Raw genomic sequence first — 21,490 nt, forward strand, 5'->3', positions numbered from 1 at the left:
ACACGCACTCGGAAAACTATGCTGCTACTGGGAGGGGGGCAGGAGCGGGTGACCAAGTCCTCAAGAATGCGTGGCGAATCAGACGGACTTTCCCGAAACGGCCGCAGCAGCCTCCGCCACCCAGCCTGCTCGCGCGCTCTGAGCCCTTCCCGGCTGGGCACCGGGCTCAGCGCCCTGCTGGCTCCGCGCTCAGCTATCGCCCGCCGGGCGGCTGGGCCACGGCAGGCAGCGGGCGCGGGCGCGGGCGGCCGCGGAGCTCCGCCCCGCCTTCCTTTCGTTTTTGGGCCACCGCCGCCGATTGGCCGTGGCTCTCTGGCCCCGCCCCCGGACCGCCCCCGCCCCTCCGGCCCCGCCCCTCCCCCCCGCGGAGAGCCTGGGGGATGGGGGGGGCGGGCGCGCAGACCCGGCGGCCGAGGCTCCGCGCCGCGAGAAACGCCCTAAAGAGGAGGGAGAGAGGGAGGGAGAGCGCGGCTTCGGAGAGCGAGAGCGAGCTGAAGCTGCTTGCCGGCGGAGAGGAGGAGCGGGGCGAGGACGAGGAGGAGCGGGGCGAGGCGCAGGCGAGGCTGGGACCCGGGGCGCGCGCACTTCTCCGCAAAGTGCCAACTTCCCGGGAGAGAGTGCCGGGCGCGCACCTTCTGGGCGCGGGGAAAAGTCAGCGGGAATTTGAGATCTTAGGGAAGAAAGTCGGATTCCCCCGGTCCCCCTTCCCCTGTTACTAATCCCCATTAAAAAGACAACAAGAATAACAGCAAACTTGCTATAATCCTGTCTGCCCCCCACTCCTGGCACCATGAAGGCGGCCGTCGATCTCAAACCGACTCTCACCATCATCAAGACGGAAAAAGTCGATCTGGAGCTTTTCCCCTCCCCGGGTGAGTGGTGACTGTCGAGGCCCCCACGCCAGCTTTCGGCCAGAGGCTGGGTCCCCTCCGCTTCTCCCCCTTTCCGCTGTTCCCTCCCAGGCAGTGCGTTTCTGCCTGAGCGAGGCGATGCTGGTGGCAGCTGGAGCAAGGTAGAGAAGAGGAGGACTGTTGGTGGCCTGAGACCCTTGTTTAGGGGGTGGTATTTATTATCACAGCTGTGTTTTTGTGAGTAGTGAGAAAAAGCTTATAGAATGTCCAGCACCCTCATTCCTGCTTTTTTTTTTTTTTTTTTTTAATCTTTCCAAATGAGTGAGCACGCTCTGGCCTTATTACTTAGCGTTAGGGGGGATGGACACTGCGCAGAAGACATCATCCACAGCCCCTGCATCCCCCAGACTTGGAGCTGGGTGGAGGGCCCTGGGCAGTAAGAACAGAAACAGTGTCTCGCTGTCTGGCCTACAAGCACATTTTCAAACGTCTTGCCTTCCTGAGCTCCTCTGTCACATGCCCCTTTGCTATCTAGCTCCTCTTTTCTGGGTTGAGGGCAAGGAGGTGGTAGGAGAACTGAAATGATCATCTTAACTTTCTGGAAACATCCCGATTCTATACATGCAGGTTACTTACTTTATCCAAAGCTTTCTCATCTGCCATACGTTTGTCCTCTGGTACCAGAGATCTGTTAGAAGAGGGAAAACATCCTGACCCCAAACGTGACTTTGGGTCTTTGGTGGGTGGTGTTACCCAACTCTTTGGTTTGAAGGATTTAGAAGAAGGGGATAGGAAAGAAATTTGATCTTGTCCTAGACACAATTTTTGATCCTACACAGTTTCATGGGGTCCAGAAGTCCAGGAATAAATGCAGTTTGAGAAGAATAGATGTTTTCTTTTAGAATAGGGAACTGCCAGCTATCCTTTCGAGATCAGTGATTTTAGAGGTAAAGGTATATATAATAAGATATGGAGAGAAGGTGATGCTTTCTGGAAAATAATTAACTGCTGCTCTGTTGTATCTGATTATTGATAAGTTTAGCTGCTCTTGCCTTTGGTTAACACTTCTTTGCCTCTGCCATCATCAGTTGCTTATTTTAACCCTTTCTTCACCTGCTTAAACTTCCAACACAAGCCAAGCTGATGTTCTGTCCCTTGGAGATCTTCCCGAAATGTTAATGAAGACATGGCCCTGTCCTCCCCTGCTAGACCCCCTAACATTCAGCCCCAGGATTGGGAGTTCCACTGGGGAGTGCACAAAGAAGGCTAAGCTTGTTTGTTGTTACAAGGATGATGACGGTCAGAGCAATGCTGAGATCAACTAGAACCACGGAGACATTTCAGGCACTTAGACCTACGGTTCGGAAATGATGTCGCTGTGCTGGTTGTGTTTGGGGTTCAAGGAAGCCAGAATGAATTCTCTTAGTCACAATTGATCCAAGCCATGTATCAAAGAAATGAAGGGGTAGTTGCCAGCAAAGATAGAAACTCAACTAATAGGTTCTTTCTTTAAGAATGGCTTGTTTATATGTGTGTTTATGGGGAAGAGACAGATTTGGCTGTCTGGGAAGTATCGTGTAAGATAGGTCAGTCCACATACCTACAGTGGATTTCGTGTGCTGGGAATGAAGAAGCGCCCCTGGAAACACATGTTTTAGATCGCAGTAAACAGCTGAAGTCATTTTGGGGGGCGGGTAATTTAATACTATATATTAGAGATTCTGAGCATATGGTGTTGTTACTTTGGTTATTGATAAAAATAAGCCTCAGGGCAAGTAACTTTGCTTGGCATTCCCATCTGTAAAATGGGACAGTAAGCCCTAATGCTACAGTCAACATCTATTATGATAAGTGTCTTTACAGTGCCTCTCTTTTTCAAAAAAGGTTGACAAGCCACTGATCAGGTTTTGTAAGCAGCCTTCGATACAACAAAATTTCAACAGGTCAGAGAAATTGAGCAATCTTCTGCCATTCATCATAATGAGATTTGATTTCTGGCACTGTCTTGGGGAAAACAGAGAAACTTGAAAATATATATAGCAGTTTTAGTTTAGTTTTTTTCCCCTGGATTTTTAGTAGCGTAGATGTGAATATTATACCCATATCTCAGAGAGGAAAATAGAGGCCCAGAGAAGGTAAGTCACTTACTTAAGAAAATCTTGTAAGCCAGTGGCTAGAGTAAAATTAATCCCTTTTTCTAACTTCTCGGTATATGTTGCCTTGAGTAATACTGCAAGTTGCCTTTGAAAAGCTCAGCAAAGAAACTTCAGTTGAGGCTTAAGCTTGCAGGTGCACGGATAGAAGAAGCATTGGCCGGGGCTGCCTGCCTTTGTTGGTGGGTGGGGAAGACACTGGGTAAGTGGGGATTTGCTTTGCCCATCAGACCATATAGGACATGTGTTTAAAGTTTAACTTTTCACAACGTGGCTTTGTGTCCACAGCTGTGACTTAAATATATTTCAGAATGATTCTTTGGGTCGTTTAGTTTCTTATGTGTGGAGACAACTAGTTTGGGATCTTATCTGGCTTAAATAATTAAACCAGGATTCCGCCCCCCCCCCATCCCACCCCAATCCATGGGAGCCAGTAGGGAGGCAGTAGGGAAGTGGGTGTTGAAACAGGAGTCCTGGGTTATTTGCCTGTCTTTGTGGCTAGGACCTGATCCAGAACCTTTATTCACATTTCTTCTAGATTGAGACCTCCCAGGATTTTTAACAGCTTTAAGTACCAAATTAACATATATTTTGAAATAACTTGGGAATTGGACATCCCTTATAAGTGTAAAGTGGGTATACCATTTTGATTGCAATATGTGATTGTAGGGGCTCTCGGATCTTAAATGGGCTAAAACAAACAAAGCCACGGAGAGTGGAGAGTCTATGGAGTTCCCTCCTGGTGCGGAGCTTACTGAGAAGGGTGGAGGCTGGGTGCCAAAGCAAATACATTCCCAAGCTGCTTCATTTTCCCCCTCCTTTCCCATTCCACCTTCTCGGTGAGGTGAGCATAATGTCCAGGGAGGAGTAGGAGTTCTAACTCTGGATGTTCGCTACCCCGGCAGGGGATGTGCATTCATCGGGGACCCCTGTTGACCTTAGAGATAGGAAGATTCGTTCCTTTCGCTGTCCCTTTGGTCAGTCTTTGTGTCTTCATCAGCATAGACAAGAGAGATGGTCAGAGCTGCCCAGGCTATTAAGCTCGCTCGTTCACTGTGCTTCCAGACCCCTGCAGACCACACTCCATTAGTGACTAACGAGCCCGGTGGTTCAGAGCCTGGACTCTGGAGCCAGCTTGTCTGGGTTGGAATCCCAGCTCTGCCACTTACTAGCTGTGTGACTTTGGGCAAATTACTTCAGCTCTCTGTGCTCTCGCTCCTGCATCCACAAAATGAGTGTAATGACTGTTCTATCTCATCGGGTTGATTGGAAAATTAGGTCTACTGGTGTGCACACAATCTTAAAGCAGTACTGACCCATAACAGATTCTCAACAGTTAACTAGAAAACAAGTCAACAGAAAATGAGCCTGACCAGTGTAGAATTTTCGGGGGCCCTTGAAATGTTTCACAGGGGCCACTGCTTGCTATATTGTGCACCTCTTCTCCTTTTTTAGCTGAGATCTCATGCCAATGAGGTTCCATGCTATGCCTCACAGAGCCAACACAGTGAACCAGGTAACTTTCCGAGTGTCTGAGTGTCTCCAGGTCCCAACTCAGAGCTAAAGAAAGGCACAGGGGTTGGTCAGTTACTTTGGGTGATGGAGGTGATCAGTGCTACCTCTAAGCAAGAGGGCCACCAAGACTAGGGGCCGGGGGGACATTTGAAGGGCTGATGAAAAAAGCAGTGTTTCAGTTATGCAGAGTTGAAAAAGGCATCATGTCCAGTTATTATAAAGTATCTCACATTTTATTTATTTATTTGGTTGGCAGAGCTTGCATTCCTGGCATTTTTGGTTGGTTTGTATTGCTGTTTTTTTGTCTATGTAACTTTTTTTCTTTCTTAAAGAGACCAGACCACCCTGTAGGAGGATCACCATCCCCCCCCCCCCCCCCACCGCCCAGGGGACAAACCAGCCTGTGGTCAGCCTCCAAGAACCAAGCTGACCCTGGGCTCCAGCAAAATCTCTGCAAGGCAGAGAGCTGGTTAGTATAAGTCAGGATTTTTCAGGAAAGCAGGGCTCTCTCTTTCAAGGAGCACAGATGACTCTACAAGGGCTATGGCAACAGCATAATTACAGACGTCTCTCTGGTTTGTGGAATGAATGACCCGTGGCTCTAGTGGTATCCCATGAGCTAGCATTGAAGGTAGATTGCTATTCACAAATGACAAATTATGGAGCCTACATTATGTACCTGGCACTCTCACATCAAATAACACTTTTTTACTCTTCACACTAACTCAGGTGGGGAGAGCTATCATTTTATCCCTTTTTTCAGATGAGGAAAATGATATTCAGGGAGATGCATAATTTGCCCAAGGCCACACTGTTAGAAACTTACAAACTGATGAGCTGTGGCAGGCATTTTATACCTAAAGTAAAAGCACCATGTTATTCATAGAAACTCTGGAAATTAAAAGGGGCATATGTTTAAAACAATTACATATATATATATAAACAATTACATATATATATATATATATATATATATATATATATATATATACACACACATATATGTATAAAGGGGGCATATGAGGAAGCAGTGAGGGTGGGTCCTCTGGGGGTCGAGGAGGTGCAGGGCTCCCGGCCACCTTGCATGACTGTTCTGAGCTTAGGGAGAGGGCTGTTCCGTGGGCAGTCTTCAGGCCTGCCAGTCCAGATGTGGTGCTTTAGGAAGGTACTTGAAGGTTAGAGCCATGCTTGCCTCAGATCACCAAGCAGAGAGCCAGGGTTCTTGTTTTTCCAATGTCTTCCAGATGTACTTCTCTCTCTCTCGCAGGTGGGGAGGCGATTATGTTCACTTCCAAGGTCACATCCTTCCTGGAGCCTCCTGATGCTGCCTGTTTTGCCTCTTGCATCACAGACACAGCTCTGCATATAATCTCACTCACAATCTGGCCAATGAGAGACCTAGATCAGCAACTAGTTTGTTTTCTTAATACGGCTGTAGTTCAATTTTCCTGCTTCCTCAAGAAGCCATAGGCCCCTACATTTGCTGTCTACACACCAAATGTTTTATTTTTTCCAACTAAAATGTAGTATTTTCAAGTCTGTTTCATGGGCCAGGGGACTGTGTGTAGTTTTTACGACACAAGGAGGGAGGGCGAGCTTTGGGATTCTGCTCGCGGACCTACCAGACCTCCACGAACCCTGGCTAATCCAGACACAGATGCCCCGACTACTTGTCCCTGGGTAAGGTATGGGTTTCTCTATCACTGCCTTATGGGGAGCATTTTCTCCGAGTAATTAATATCCTGGGACCTACACAGTCATCATAGAGGTGCATTTGCCTATTGACAACTCAGTCTCCATATTTTTTATCGGCTGCTCCAGAATGAAATGTTGGCCCCACTTCCCTGCTCAGACAGAATGTCTGATGAGATCTGCTCTCGTGTTCATAGCCTCTTAGGCCCACTCTTTGCTTATAGCTGCTAAGCAGTCCTTAACCCAGCATTGAGAACGTCAAGACAATTCCCAAATTTATCATTTCTATTTGTCATGTGTCTTTAGCTTCACTTTTTTCAGTTGGGTTAAAGGCATCTTTTTTTCAAAATGTCAGTAGATGTTTTTCAAATTGCATAAACAGGCTATTTCTGCTTGGCTAGTTGTCCAAAGCCCTGTGCCTATCTGTGTTACTTTTTTCTTTTAGTTGTGTAGTTTAGAGGCTCCGTGCAGATACAGAAAGAAATTGGTCTGTGGTGTAGGTTGCAGTAGATCCAATTTCACTGGCAGGGAGCCATGCTTACAGATACACTCAAAATATTGCTGTCCAAGCCATAAATATTTATTGATTATTTGGCCAACTTCGTCATATTTCCCAGGTGCTTTCCAGTTTCTGCTGCTTGGGTCCAGGCCTGTCACTGGACACTCCCAAATGTCGCGTCTTACTGTCCCATCAACTTTTTTCAGTTGTCCTTTTCTGTAGCATTTAGTTCTGTCCCTGAGAATTGTAGAATACTGACCTGGATGGTGCTTTAAGACCCAAAGTAGTATTGGCTGGTTTTAGGCTATTGGCTTTCAGATCTTGATGGTGTATAGGTAGTGAATTAATATAATTTACCATCTAAACTGGGACACTTTTGAGAATGTAATGGACACTGTGAATAATTATACTAGAATGATGGACATAAGCTGGGACTCTCCCAGCAAATGAGGGTCACACCAGTTAGATATTGAATTTAGATGACAATATTCTTTATAATTATCTATTCTCAATTGCTAATTTTGGGGCTTAGACCATCCAAAGTAACCTACGAGGGCCGGATTAAGAGTTTGAAACAATTCAAGTTCAGTGTGGTTTCCCCCAACCATGAGTTATATTTTTAAATGTGTTTTTGACGCATAATATAATATTTCTCAGAGCCTGAGAAACAACTAAACTACAAATCAACCTCAAACAAGTTCCCTTCAAGCATTTGAAACCTCTTGGTAGCTTTGGGGAGCTATGCTAAGCTGTTGATTTTTGCTTGGCAAGGTTCTGCAGAGGAACTGTAAACTTTGTGTATGTCGTGTGTGGGGAGGGTGTGTGTGTGTGTGTGTGTGTTTGTGTGTGTGTGTGTGTGTGTGTGTGAAAATGAACTTTTGAGTTGGGGGGAAATGTCATCATTACACGAGTGAAGACAATTAACATTTTTGCTTTGTTTTGTTTTAATGCTTGTCCAAGATGAGAAGTTTTACTGATGGGATCAAAAAGGGCAAGAAAAAAAAAGAGGTTTTTTTTCTTTTTTTTTGTACCATTAAAGTGCGTAAACACAAAAACAAAAGTAAAAAGCGAGCCCTCACTGCTTTAGGAGGGGAGGAAGGGAACAGTGGATTCAACTGCAACATCCCTTTTGGCTAAAAAGGAAGAGAGAGAAAAAAAGAGCAGGAAAGTATGAAAGAACTCATAAAGGAACAAAAAGAAATAATCAAAAATGAATAAAAGCTTTTAAGTGATTATTTCATAGACTCTTGGAAAAATCCTCATATTGACCAGTCTTGGGTGGTCAGGTAGGTGACCTCGGCTCTCCATTCTTCATCTGTGGAATCTTTTTAGGAGCCTTTAAATCCCTGGTGGATGCATGACCGGTGGGGGTCAGTCAGATGAGATCTTCCCTGGGCTCCAGATGCTTCCATGGCTGAAAGTGCAGGAGGACCATGGTGTGAATTTATGGACCTGCGTGTGGATCAATGATTATTTATATTTTCTGTGCCTGTTGGGCTCTGTCTTCCAACACTTCTAGGCTAGAATAATTTCACGGGTCAGCTTCAGGGAGAACATGGCTATTTCAGAAGCATTTGAAGGAGGTGTAAGAACAGGGAAAGGATTATTTTAGATAGAAAGAACAGTGTGGGAAGAATGCTGAAAGTTTAGAGTAAAAGAAAGGCTTACATAAATCTGAAGAAAACTACCTTGATTGTAGAAAGGGAAGAGAGAAGGAAACCTGAAGGCAGAAGGAAACCTTACCCCATGTAAGAACATTTTGAATCTCAGGATGAATTTTACCTTTGAAGGTAGGGAGGTTTTAAGGACAGATAAGTGTTACTGAATAGGCTTCTGAGACAGATGATTTTTTTTTTTTTTTTTTTTTTTGTAGCGTTACTCTACCTCCTACTCATACTGTTAGTTGTTAAAACCTCTGTATCAGTTTATCAGAATAGGTGTTAAACCTCAGAGTAGATGACAGAATCAATCAGGTACTTATTTTCAAGGTACAAATGGAAAATAAAAAATCTAGGTCAGGCAAGGGCATTCCTAAACCCAGGGAGTGTTTGTAGATCCATGTTTTTTTGAAGCGTTTAGAAACTCTTACTATGTGCCAGGTACTGTAACAGCTCCTAACAAATGTCATTTTTCTGTGATAACAGTTTGGTGCTAGGGTAATTCATTACTTAGCGTTCATGTTTAAAATAAAAGCGTTGCTGAGTCTGATTTTAAAATACCCTTCAGAAAATCCATCACCAGGACATTTTTGGTGGAAGAGTTTTCATGTGATGACCTTTATACTTCTATTATTTTCCTACCTGGTGTTCCTTGCCTAAAACTTAAGTGAGTTCTATACCTTATGCAAAGGTTGTCTTATGTCATTGAAATACTAATTAAATGTATGGAATACAGTGAGGATTCATGCATGGTAAGGGGAGACTTAGCAGCATAGTAGGAATAAATATTGTGAGTGGAGTGTACATTCTGGGGGGGGCCATCATTGCTTAGAGAGTCAACAGCCCTGGATTCTAGCCATGGCTTTGCACCTGTTTGTCTGCATGACCTTGAGCAAATCATTTCATTTTTTCTGAACCTCATGTTCTTCCTTAGTCAAATGCATGAGCCAGAGAAGATGACCCATAAGGTTTCTCTTTACCCTGACATTTTATGATCTTAGAGAACATCTGAAATAATTCAGGCTGGGAGAGAACATAGTATATGTCACTCAAGAGGTGGGCAAAATGAGGATGTTTTTTCTCCTAATCCTCAACTTTTGCCAATCATTGGGAGAACTAGGGTTACATCTGTGAAGGTTAATAGCTCTCATGGAGGGAGGTGTTGGGAACTGTTCCCGGCCTTGCTTGCCGTCGGAGAAACTTGGGCATGTGTCTCAGGGGTGACACTGGACCAGGAATCATACTTTCCTCTTAGTCCCCCTCCATGAAACAGCTTCCTTGTCCCATCGGCCTTTGCTAGAGTTGCAGCGGAAGGCAGTTTCAGTGTGGGGTCTCATCTGGAGGAAGGAGATGTAGGTTAGGGGTCCGGTAGGTGAAGCGGCCAGCCCCAGCTGCATCCTCAGGGCTGAACATGTGGTCTGAGCAGTGAGCCGATTCTGTCTAAGTTGCCACTTCTCAGGGCACTGCTCTGTAGGTAAACAGTCCCCTCCTGCAGCAGGAATGTATTCTGCTGAAAGCCCCCTCAGTGCCTCTTCCTGACATACTCAGTGAGTCAAGGCCTCTGCCCCCTGTTTGTGTAGAGGGAAGGGCCCGGGCCCTCTGGCTTCTGGCTGTTCACGCAAGACACCACCTGCTTTAGCTGCCCCAGCCGTGTCCCTGACGCTACAAGTGGGTGTTGGGGCGTGGTGAGCCCAGGCCGCCTTGCTTCTCAAAGGCCTCTCTTTGCAGCCATGGGAGAGTGTCGCCTGCACACAGCCGTTATCTGAAAATCATTTTCTTGATGTTATTTCTACACTTTGAGAAGGGCCTGTCACACTTCTCCCCTCTTCTGTCAGCAGCAGGCATCTAAGGGCGGCGTGCCAGTTTGGGGAAAAACAAGAAAAACTGCCACTGGTAATAAGGTACACCTTATCTACTGGTACTTATGTGGGCGCTTCTCTTCCCTCATCTTGACCCCTTTTTCCCCCCTATTAGTTATTAGGTGCCAACTTATTAATCCGTGAGGGTATTCATGTGCCGAGGACCTCATTATTTTACCCTCACCCCTAATGGCTAAGTATTATTTCCATTTCACAGATGGAGAAACGGAGAGGTTCAGCCACTTGCCTGAGCTCACACAGCTGGGGAGTGGAGGGCTTTAGATTCAGACCCACTCACTCAAGTTCCGGGTCTGCTGCCTCCAACACGCGCAGAAAAACTAGGATGCTTGTTGAGTTTGGGGGAAACACTCAGGTGTGTTTGTGTTTATTATCGACCAGGTCCCTTAATACTTGGTTATAATTTGGTAGCAGTTTTACAGTTAGACACGTGACTTCACCACACTTGAACCTCAAGGTAATTTTTTTTTAGTTAGTAACGTTTTATAAATGGGGCAACTGCAGAGCAGTGATTCTGAATTTTTTTCCCAAGTTTACATGGTCAAGTTCAGTGGCAGAGTTAGAACAGGAAGCTGTATTCCTCCAAACCTCCTGACATTTCTGTTTAGCCACACACATTTTCACTGTTTCTTTGATTTGGTGAGTATGTAGTGCATTCAATGTTAATGATAATAGTAATCATCATCATAATAATAAACATGAGCTGGAGATAAGAAATGCCAACAAGACACCCTCTCCTCTTTTGCCAGAGATAGATTTCCCCCACATATTTTATATGTAGTTAGTGGGTCCCACACAGTTGGCTAATTATTGAGCTCTGAGTGGGTTGCACAGATGACTCTGACATAGGATCTGAAAAATCTGCATAGCTTTCCATGATGCCAACCCACTGGCCAATTTTTAAGTAGGATGGCAAGTTAGTTTCTTCTCAAGAAGTAAGAAAAAAAATGTGAGTTACTCCACAGGTTTCTAGATAAATATGCAGTTTCCCTCTGGGATGGGTTGACCCTGGACTTTGAGAAATACATTATTTTTTAAATATAAAGAATTTTGAATAGAATCCCTGTCCAACCTGCTTTCCCGTGTTGAAATATATAGTCTTCTGTGCCTCCGTTTACCCATTTTAGCAAGCGAGGTCCATTTTGATGACTAGCAGGAACTTCAGGTAGCTGGAGGGAAAAAACCCAAAAATCAAAAACCAAAAACCTTTGAATCTCATACTGCATTTTATGAGCAAGAATTGTGCCAAAGAGGTGTATAAGAAGGAATGGCATCTTAGATGAGTGGGGTTTTTTTTCCCCCCTGTTTTCATCTGGGGCAGGGGCATTTGCTATGGTAACAGGTATATACACTCCCGAGTTTAGCTAACTCATACAATGTGTTGTTCCTTAGCAATAAAAATAAGTCCCCTCCCTCCTTGTGTTGGTCACTCTGGAAACTAGAGCGTTCCAAGGTGGGGTGACAGGTTGTTACACTGAGAAGTGTCCCCTTAGCATGTTGTTGTTTTCCTATGGGTGAACGTAATCCTGAGTAGCCAGCAGTGTCCTTGGGAGGGCTCTGGATTGTAAGGTGATGGGAATGGGGAGTAGAGGGTGGTACCCCTGATTGCAACAAAAACAGAGATCATCATTTTAAGTTTGGCACTTTTGAATCTCGGCCCTAAACTTAATGCTTGCCAGGAAAATCTAGTCTTGTAAAGCGAATCTTAGTGTGGCTGGAAGTGTGTCTCCTTCTCAACCTGAACTTTGGCTTCGTGCTCTCCACCTGTGGGGAGTTTGGGTCATAAGGAGTCCTTGGTCTTACCTTTTCCCGGTTTGAACGTTTTCTGTGCTTAAAACCGGGCAGGTCCACTTACCTAGGTTGGTCAACCTTTTGCCTTCTCTTGTCTGGTGTGGGAATGAGGAGAGCTGAGTCTCTTTTTACTCTGGAATGCCAGAGTATCACCACATCTCTTTGTCATCTCTACTCTTTTGGAAGAAGGGTGCTCGCTCGCTCCTCCTGAGTGAGCTGCCTCTCCTTGGGAGAGAGTGAGAGAGTTCATGAGCTCAGGTTTAGAAAGTACTCTTGGAGTCATTGTTGATGCAAGAAATGTTATTAAATTAGGGAGAGATATGATACAGAGTTACAATCCTGAATGCATACAAACTAAGGGTGAGTCATGTGTGTGTGTACAGGAAATGCATCCTTGATTTCACGTCAGATCAAGAGTTCAATCTTACACCTTCCTTGCCTCCTAATGGAAAACAAACGTTCTTCAAAACTGCTGGGTGCTCGTTTTTGGTCTTTGTATGTGTCTGGGTTTCAGTTTGGACGAGAGAGAGAAGTAAAACTAATATTTATAGAGTACCTACTGTGTGCCGGGCACGTGGTAGGGTGCTTTGCTCCAATAATCACCTTCCTTAAACAAACCTTCGTGAGCTTGGTGTTTTAATCCCCATTTTGAAGGTAAGAAATTGAGTCTCAGAAAGGTTCAATTAATTTTTCCAAGGTTCTAGAGCTCTCAAGTCATGAATTTGAGCTTAGATCTTTTTAATTACAAAGTCCTACCAGTTTAGAGTCTGCTTGGAGAGAGAATTTACTAACGTTCTCATCAGAGGCTTTGAGTCTTGGAACATCCTTTTGTGCGTTATGCTCTTCCAGCCTCCTCATTATTATCAGGGTAAGGAAGAAAACATTCAGTAGATCTTTAAATAGCTACCATTGGATGTGTAATACAGAGAAAGCCCCCCCCCCCATAGTTCCTAGAATTGTCACTGTGCATTTTCAAATTCAAAATGCATGAATGAAAAGTTGCTAACTAAATTCACCAAACTTATGTACAGAATTGGGGCTTTGGCCCCCATTTTCCGGATTGGGAAATCGAGGAATGGAGTAAGAGCTCCACCCTTGCTTGAGAATTCTCCAGGGAGGGGATGTTCAGAGGCACAAGTCTAGGCCTTGAGGCCACTTGATGCAACAGGAATGTTTGTAGATAAATAAACACACATGGAATGAATCAATGTCTACATGGCGGACCTGCAGTTAACCTCTGATTCAATTGAAGTTTTTTTTTTGTTGTTGTTGTTTTTTTTTTTAAACAGTATCTGTTGGCTTTATTTCTGGATTTCTGAAGGTTTCTCTTAGGGGGGCTTTGTGGCTTTTCCACACCCTCACCTGTAGTCTTCTGTGATGGATGGGCTGATGGGGGAAATGTGAAATTCCAAACTGGCTTCAATGTCTCCAAAGGATTTGGGATGCTGGATGAACAAAACAGCGATTTTTTTTTTTTTTTTTTTTTAAATGAGATCAGGCCCTGGTGTCTTGCCTCTGGGTTCATAGGGTTTGGTCAGGTTGCTCACAGGCATGTTGCAGACAGAGAGCAAGGAGCAAGGATGAGTCCGGTCTCTGGTGGCCCTCGGCTGCCTTGCTTTCTAAGAAGAGAATATTTTCAGTGTTTTTATGGGCACACCAATTCCAAGGAATTAATATTTGAATTTCTAAAAGCTGGTGGTGCAAGATAGGTTCCTCCTACGCAAACCAGTCTCAAATCTCTTTGCAAATCATCTCAGAATGCCTCACTGCAGTGTACCCTTTTTAGTAATTGTATTTGCTTTTTCTCTTTGCCAGGCAGATTTGTGTATGCCACAATTTCTTCCATAATCTTCAGATCTCTCTAGATTCTCTTTTTCCCATTTGGTGGATGAGACAGCTAAGTTCAAGGGAAGGGATTTGCATTTAGGTTGCTCGGTAGAAAGTAATCTTTGTCCCTAAATCACAGTCTGCCATTCATGATGTGGCTGATGAAGACACTGCAGGCACCATGGTGTCCTGGGAAGGGAAATGTTGATGTGAGCCAGCCCTGGGTTTGAATTCAGACTCTCTGCTTGCTAACTTGTCCTTAGGCAAAGTATTTAACTTCCGTAAGCCTTTTTTTCCCTGATCCTTACAATGGAGATCCTAATAAAGAGCTTTCAGGACTGTTGTCCGGATTTGAGGTAATTTGAGACAATATTTTTCCACTGCCACAGGGTCTCAGTAAATGGTATTTTATCATTATCTTGTAGGCCACCGTGTTCATTGCTGACAGCACTTCTTATGACTTCAGTGGTTGTTAAAACTGTGGTTACTGTTAACCTGGTTACAGAAAATTTTCCACTCGACACCACCATAACCAGCGGGCCAGAGCAGTCCCTGTGGCCAGTTAGCAACATCTTCTTCCTCTCACGCGTACTTACCAAACTTGAGTTAGGACTTTGGGTCACGTTTCCAACGCACAAGTGTTATTTACAGGCATTGCCCTTGCCTTGTCAACAAGGACGTTTCTTGGAATTGTAGCGATCAGGGAGGGCAGAGGATGATTTCAGCTGCGTAAGGACTCTCCTCTTTGCCCTGGGATGCTTTCTTTCCTTGGGAGGGACCTTAGGCATCCAAGGTCTGGGACAGAATCTCTGCTCCTTGTGAAAAGAGCCAGCCGAGGAGGAGAGATCACTCCTCCCTGGGAAGGTCGGGGCCAGTGAATCCGTTTGGCAACCTCCTGAAGATAATCAGCTTCAGGACTGAAAAATCCTACTTTCTTTCCTCTCCACATGCTGCCCCTTCTGTCCCCCAGCAATGCCTCTTAGATCTTCCCAGTTCTGGCCAAATGTCCCTAACGTGCTTTGCAGCTGAAGACGCCTGTAGGAACCGTGCACCTCTGGAGTCTGCCTGTTGCCAATTGCAATGGTTGATTTACAGCCAATATCTGGCACCTAGAAAAGGGGATCCTGTGTCTTTAAACAGCTGTGTGCCAGTGTGTGTAAATGTGCTTGCTAATCCAGTGACTAATTCAGTATATTATAAAGCAGCAATGAGCAGGCTGCCAAGGCAGGGCTGTATCCCAACTGGAGTGGGGTGTAAGGCTCAGAGAATTCTTCCTTGAATTCTGCCACACCACCCGACTCTGGAATGGACTCGAAATTTCATCTGTCTGCTCCCTGCCCCAGAGTCGGCACTTGCCTTCTCCTGGTTCCCGTTCTGCTCTCCGCCTGTCTGTTCTCTTTTCTCCTCTCCCTCTCTCCATTCCTTGGGTCAGTTTATTTACTCATCTGAGGGTGGAACTGTGCTCATTCTGAGTCAGGGCCACGGAACCAATCAGAACTGCTCTGGGGCATTCCAGGGGACAAAACTCATGATCCCTCTTGGAAAAGAATTTTCCAAAAGATCTCTTTTGGTCACAGTGCTGTGACTGCACCTTCCTCCGGCTCACGTCCAGTGAGCCTGGCCGGGGGTTTGTTTGCCCCAAGCTCTGTTCTGCCTGCCCTTCCTTTGTCTCCCTCCAGGGGTGGGGAGAGAAACGTCCAGAAAGAACTGGGTCTGATGGAGATTTGTTTTCTCTTGAAAGCCTTGTAGATCCAAGTATAAGTCCTTGGGCAGCGTCTTCTGGGGACATCTTTGGCTTAGGAGAATGGGAGGTGTTCTACTTCATCCTAGTCTGTGACCCTACCTCCCAGGCCTCGCCTAAGCATCCCACCCCGGAAGTTGTAGACACCGCAAGTTGGCCTCTGGAAGTGGACTTTGCCCAGCCTCTCACCTGGTCTCCAGTGAGCAGAGCCTCTCTGTTATCTCAGGAGGCTTTCACGTGGCAGAGTCCCAGCCCCTCTGGCTTCCCTTTCCCGATAGTGCCATCCATTGGAGGTGTACATCACACCATGACACCCCCCCCCCGGCTGTCTCGCACCCCCTACACTCAGGACATCAGCAGGCCGTTTCCTGCCCCCTTCCCCAAGGCTTCTGGAGCCCAGCTCCTGCCTCACTTCGTCTCCATTGCAAAACCTTTTGTCTTAGTCATTGTTCTGTCGCTCATCGCGAGATGTGACTGTGTGGCTATTGCTTGTGTGTTTATGTGGGGTTTGTTTCCCCCACGAAAAGGGAAACTCCAAGTGAAGGGTCTGTGTCTCCCAATCACCGAGTTGTTGCTTGGCTCATAGCAGGTGGCTCACTAGCTCCTACAATATATATATATATATATATATATATATATATATATATATATATATGGTTTTTTTCAAATTGAGATTTAATTTCCATAACATAAATTCACCATTTTAGAGTGTACAATTTGGTGGTTTTTAGTACATTCACAGAGCTGTACAGCGGTTGCTGATACATAATTCTAGTACGTTTTTATCACCCGCAAAAGAGACCCCATACCCCCGTTAGCAGAGGGTAGCTTTTTTTGATGCCGGCAAGGCTATCCAGCAGAGGACGGGAGGAGGTGGACCCGTGTGTCCTGATAAGAGCCCCCACTACTCTCCCCTGATGCTCCATGCACTTTCCTGGTGGGGGAGGTGCTCTCTCCCTGTTCTCCAGGCTCTAAGGACCTTCTGGTTCCCTGCTGCCTCACCAGGCAAGCCCCAGCTTTATTTTGGTGGCTCACTTGCTTTGGCTTCACCGTGTAGCGAGCCAGTGGATGTCTGGGCAGAGATAATGAGTGCTTTCACCATCTGCATGCAGACCGTTCAGTCCGAGAGCTGAGGGCTGTGGTGGCTGCAATTTCCTAATGGCTTCCTGATGAGGCAGAGCCATTTATTAGCGGCGGATGAGGGCTGAGGGCTGCGCATCTCAGTCTCCCTTTCCCACCAGACCTGGGCAGATGGAGGGTGGTTTCTGCTCCCTCCCTCTTTTGCATTGATCACTTTTTCTCTGCTCACCACCCGTTGACCTATCACACCCATTGATCTGGAGATCTGGTCTGCCTGGCGACTTCTCAGACACGAGGGTTTGCTGCTGGGAGAGGCATTGGTGCTGTCTGCTCTGGGCCAGTGTGGGTGACACTGTGGGGCAGTGATGGGGTTGTCAGAAGGTTTGGGGCCATGAGGAGAGGCCTGTTCTGAAAGGAGGGAGAGAAAAAAAAAAAAACCCATAGAGGCGAAGAGATCATAGTTTGGTGTATTTCCCCCTAAATCCTTAGCTCCCTGCATTCTAAATGGATTTCGTTTAGAACTGGAGCTGCTGATGTTGCTTTAGGACATGGCCTTTTGAGTCAGACATATGGCCTCATTAATTAGAAGCATCAGGTTCAATGTACAGGCCAATGCCCCTGATTTTATGTCTGGCTCTGTCAGTGGGTTTGTTGTATCCCCTGAACCCTATCGCTGTGTCTCCATTACTGTATTTGGAATACCAGTGGGACTGGACTGGGTAACCTTATAGAACCTTTGAATAGCATGATGGTGATCTGTTCTCCTTTCAGTGCTTTTTAAAGATAAAGGTCAATAGATCACTAAAATTAACTGCTGCCTTCACTCTGGATTGATGGGAACAGCACCCTCAAATTTTAGAGCTGTTATACACAGCGGTATCATGCAATTGAAGTTAGGTATTAAAGGTTGCTTGCTTTATAATTCCTGGTATTCAACTGGAATCTCTGCTCCAAGGAAGCTCTTCTATTGTAGAGGCTGACCACTGATATTGAAAGCTTATAGTCTGGAGCTGGAACAGGCGGCATCGTGGGTCTGTATAGTCCCAAGCCACGTTAATTCTTAGATCTTTGGATGGATTGTTCCTCTTTGATCCTTAGGAACTTGGGGAAGAGCAGTGTTTGTCCAGAAGGATGAACCAGGGCTTGACAGTGGCAAAGTTATAGGGGAGACCAGCTCCTTCCCAATCCACAGCTATGAGTAAACAGTAGTGGTATAGAGGTAAAAAAGTATTGGACAGGGAGTCAAGAGGTCTAGAATTAGTAACCCTGTGACCAAAGGCAAGTTGACGTCACCTCTCTGGGTTTCATTTTCCCTGTCTGTAAAAGAAAGGGTTTGATCTAGCTGACGTCTGAAGGGCCTTCTAAGCCTGTGTTCCGGGAATAGTGTAGGACCCCTGACCATTGACAGAGCTCGGGGCCTCCTCCTCTCTACCCACAGCCTCCTTTTCATTCATCTTATAATTACGTCAAGTTGCCAGGAAGAAGAACTTCCCTCCCAGGAGTTGTTAAAGTTTTATAGCAAATTCTATAAATTCCTCATTCCTGCTTTTGGGCCCCAGATAAGGCTTTATGTGTCATATAGCCATAGTGAGGTCGGTATAGAGGAACAGAAAGCCAAGGAAAAGTGTGAACACACAAGTAGAGTGGATGAGATGAGAGTTACTGCCCAATGCCATAAAAAAGGCCAAAGTTGAAGATATAGGGGCCAAAATTATAGATTAGGTAGGTCTAAACAAACCTTGGAGTAGCCTCAGATGATAGGTTTAGCAGCAAACCCGATGGTTTAGGGAGAATACCCATAATCCTTTTGAAGCACTCTCTCTGGGTCCTAAGTACCCCCTTAGCAGCTCAGGGAACTTGAGCTTGTACCCTGCAGTTACTACATAAATCCCTCAAAGCAACAGGATTTCTGATTCCTCGTTAGGAACGTACATTTGGATTTACTAAACTGAGTGCGGCCTTTAGTCCAGGAGCTGTTGAGTCCATAAAGCCTGATGCTCTAAACTCCAGATGTTCCATGTTCAGGCCATGCCATCAGTCTTTGGTACATTTTATCTGGCACGCAGGCATTTGGGAAGACTGATAGATAGGTCTAGAGAAGGGCTGTCTCCTGCACTTGCCAAACATACGATGGGTGGGAATTCTTGCATCTCCTCTGATGTCAGCCCTGCTTCAGGGTGGGAATGTGTGTCTCTCTGCCTTCTCCCCACTGCTGCCATGTGGCTCCCATGTGGCTCTCTTGAATTGCACGGGGTACGGTGCAACAGGGCCCTTGGAGTAGAAGGGAACCTTTAGCCTGTTGGGAGCACGTTGGGGGTGGGGTGGGAAGGGTGTCAGGGAAGCAGTGTTGGAATGAATTTAGTGGAGCAGGAGAGGTGGCCCATGCGCCCACTTAGATCTTCACTGCTTGGTGTAGTTTAGGTGGTCCAGTGTCTTCATCTGGGTTTCAGTCTCCACCATCTGCCTAGAAGGAAAGATGTACAGGAGTGTTTGCATGTGGTGGCCTTGTACAGATTATCTCAGTTAGCCTGTAATTCAAGTTTCTTACACCACCCTCAGATGGCCGAAACCCTGAGCATCTTGACGCAGGCCCTTCTGAAGTCACCGAGGAGGGGCTGGGGTGGTGAAGGAACATAGCGCTCACGTTTAACCATTCGCTGGTGGCACCCACTACAGCCATGTCCAGCACTAGCCTGATCGGTGCTTAAGCTTTTATATTCAGAAACGTTGCCTCTAGTTCCCTGTGAATGTGGTGACGTGACCTGGGATAGTCTCAATGACACATCCTAGGCTAGTTAACTGAAAAGGAGGAAAATGATCTTATTTGGGTTCCTTTCTGCCTTCTTAGTGTTGGTTTTCTAGGAGCAAGGAGGGGAGTTGTGGTAGGAACTGGTAGGCATGAGTGGGAAGCTGAAATTACTCCTCAGAGGATCTCTGTTGAAGCCCTGAATTTCTTGCCTTTGGGAGATGCCGGGTTTGCACTTAGGATTCTAGGAGGCTGTCAGGTTGGACTGGATCCAGGAGGCGCAGTTCCTGGCTACCAGTTGCCCGTGGATGCTGAGGGCTGTCAGGGGAAACAGACAATGCAGGGGTGCAGTAGGGGGACCGCCCTGCTCACTCCTGTGTCCCCACCCCTTCTTCCCTGGCTCAGCTCTGTTCATCTTCATTTTGGTGTCTATCACAGGCTGATGTGACCACCCCCGATCCTCTTTAGCTGGCCTCTTGGAGGATTAAGAATCTAGGTAACACGGTTACTAAATTATACACCTAAAACTAAGATAACACTGTATGTTAACTATACTGGAATTAGGATAAAATAAAATAAAAACTTAAAAGAGAAGTGGAACCATACAGAAGAAAAGAATATAAGTAACACGGGAAGGATTAGAATAGATGATCACTCCGAAGTCATGGTAGAACAGAAGATGACCTTTCCAGAGAAAAGAAAGAGACTGTCAGAAGAGGAGGCAGAGATCTTCATGAGGCATGAGACACACAAATCTGTGAATTGCAGCTCCTAGCCTCTTTATGCTAGCTCCAAAGAGGTGAGGAGGGAAGTTTCCCACAGAAAAGCTCTATTATGGTACCCGGAGATGTGTGTAATGAACAGATCTGATAGGACTCTTGTTCCAGGAACCGTAGAGTTGACCTCCATCTGCTGGTTGGTCTTCCCTTGACATCCCCACCTTCCTTTGACCTCTGTAGACAAAGGCCTTAATTGCCTTGGGCTGGGCGGAGCAGTAGTTAATGTTTGTGACCTACCCTCAGCGGTGACTGTATTTTAGCAGCAGATCTCTTTAGCAGCCTAAAGAGATCCTTTAGGCTAAGAAGAAACTCTGCAAGCAAAAAAGGAGCCTGTTCTAAGCAGGCAGCATTCTGGGTGACCTCATCTTCCTCCCAAATCGGGTCCAGTTGGAGCTGTGCGTACAGGGCAGACTTCCAGTTCCTCCTGTCTGGGACTAACAGTGGCAGATATAAATAGACCAAGACTTTGTCTGTAGCCATTGTTCTCTAAGTGCCCATTGTTTCTGGATGCAAAGTGGCTATAGCCCTCTCTCTCACTCTCTCTCGCTCTCCTTCCCTCCCTTCCGCCTTCCCTCTCTCCCTGCCTTCCTACCACCTCCCTCCCTCTCTGGGTCTCTTTCTCTGTCTTTCTCTCTGTGTGCACAGATCTGAATCCCAGCTCCGTTTCCCTCAGCTGCCTTTGCACTTGTCTGGCACTTAGTGAGAACCTGCAGGGGAACTGGCCCCGCATGGGGCACATCATCTGAATCTTATAGCTTTGTCTTTTTATTCCACTGAAGCTTTTGTCCAAGTCTTTCCATGATATATTTGTGGTCAAGATGAGGCTATGTGGATCCCACCATGGTAAAATCAGGAGGATTTGTAACTGGTTGAGCTACTATACCCAAAAGGGTCTTGATGAATGTGTCAGTGTCAGAATGATGCATGGTCTCTACTGTTCCGGGGCTCAGGACTTGGTCATTGCCTTTTCAACATTGCCTTTTTATCAGGGGCTCAGATTAGAGAAGGATACAGAAAACATACTTACTAAATTGCACATGGTGCAAAGCTAGTGCGATGAGGACAGATTCGTGATATAAAAAAAGATCTCTGCACCTAGAAGCAGGGATCAAAACAAACAGGGTCAGGTTCAATATGGATAAATGTGAAGCCTTACGCTGAGGTTAAGAAGATTCAGTCACAGGGTAGAGAACTGGCTCAGCTTCAGTGTACTTTGAGTGGCTTTTGTCGTGTGGTTGTTGGAAAACTCAGTGCTGGTCTGTACCCACAGGAGTGCTCGGT

General features: G+C 46.0%; 1 protein-coding gene across 4 annotated transcripts in view; it reads left to right on the forward strand.

The window, feature by feature from the left end:
* The first annotated feature begins 414 nt into the window (after positions 1 to 414).
* ETS1 (ETS proto-oncogene 1, transcription factor) overlaps positions 415 to 21,490 on the forward strand; it is a 62,958-nt gene continuing 41,882 nt past the window's right edge. For 2 of the 4 annotated variants that reach the window (XM_028120804.2, XM_028120806.2), the window contains exon 1: positions 418 to 872. In XM_028120804.2, coding sequence (XP_027976605.1) covers positions 791 to 872 — 82 coding nt within the window. In that variant the 5' untranslated portion in view covers positions 418 to 790. Of the gene's footprint in view, positions 873 to 21,490 lie in introns of all 4 variants that reach the window. The other 2 variants (XM_028120805.2, XM_028120803.2) reach the window with 2 other exon arrangements.

This window comes from Eumetopias jubatus, unplaced genomic scaffold, assembly GCF_037043125.1.
Source record: "Eumetopias jubatus isolate StellerSeaLion01/CBP00866 unplaced genomic scaffold, mEumJub1_p1.0 scaffold_13, whole genome shotgun sequence".
In the NCBI taxonomy this organism is placed as follows: domain Eukaryota; kingdom Metazoa; phylum Chordata; class Mammalia; order Carnivora; family Otariidae; genus Eumetopias; species Eumetopias jubatus.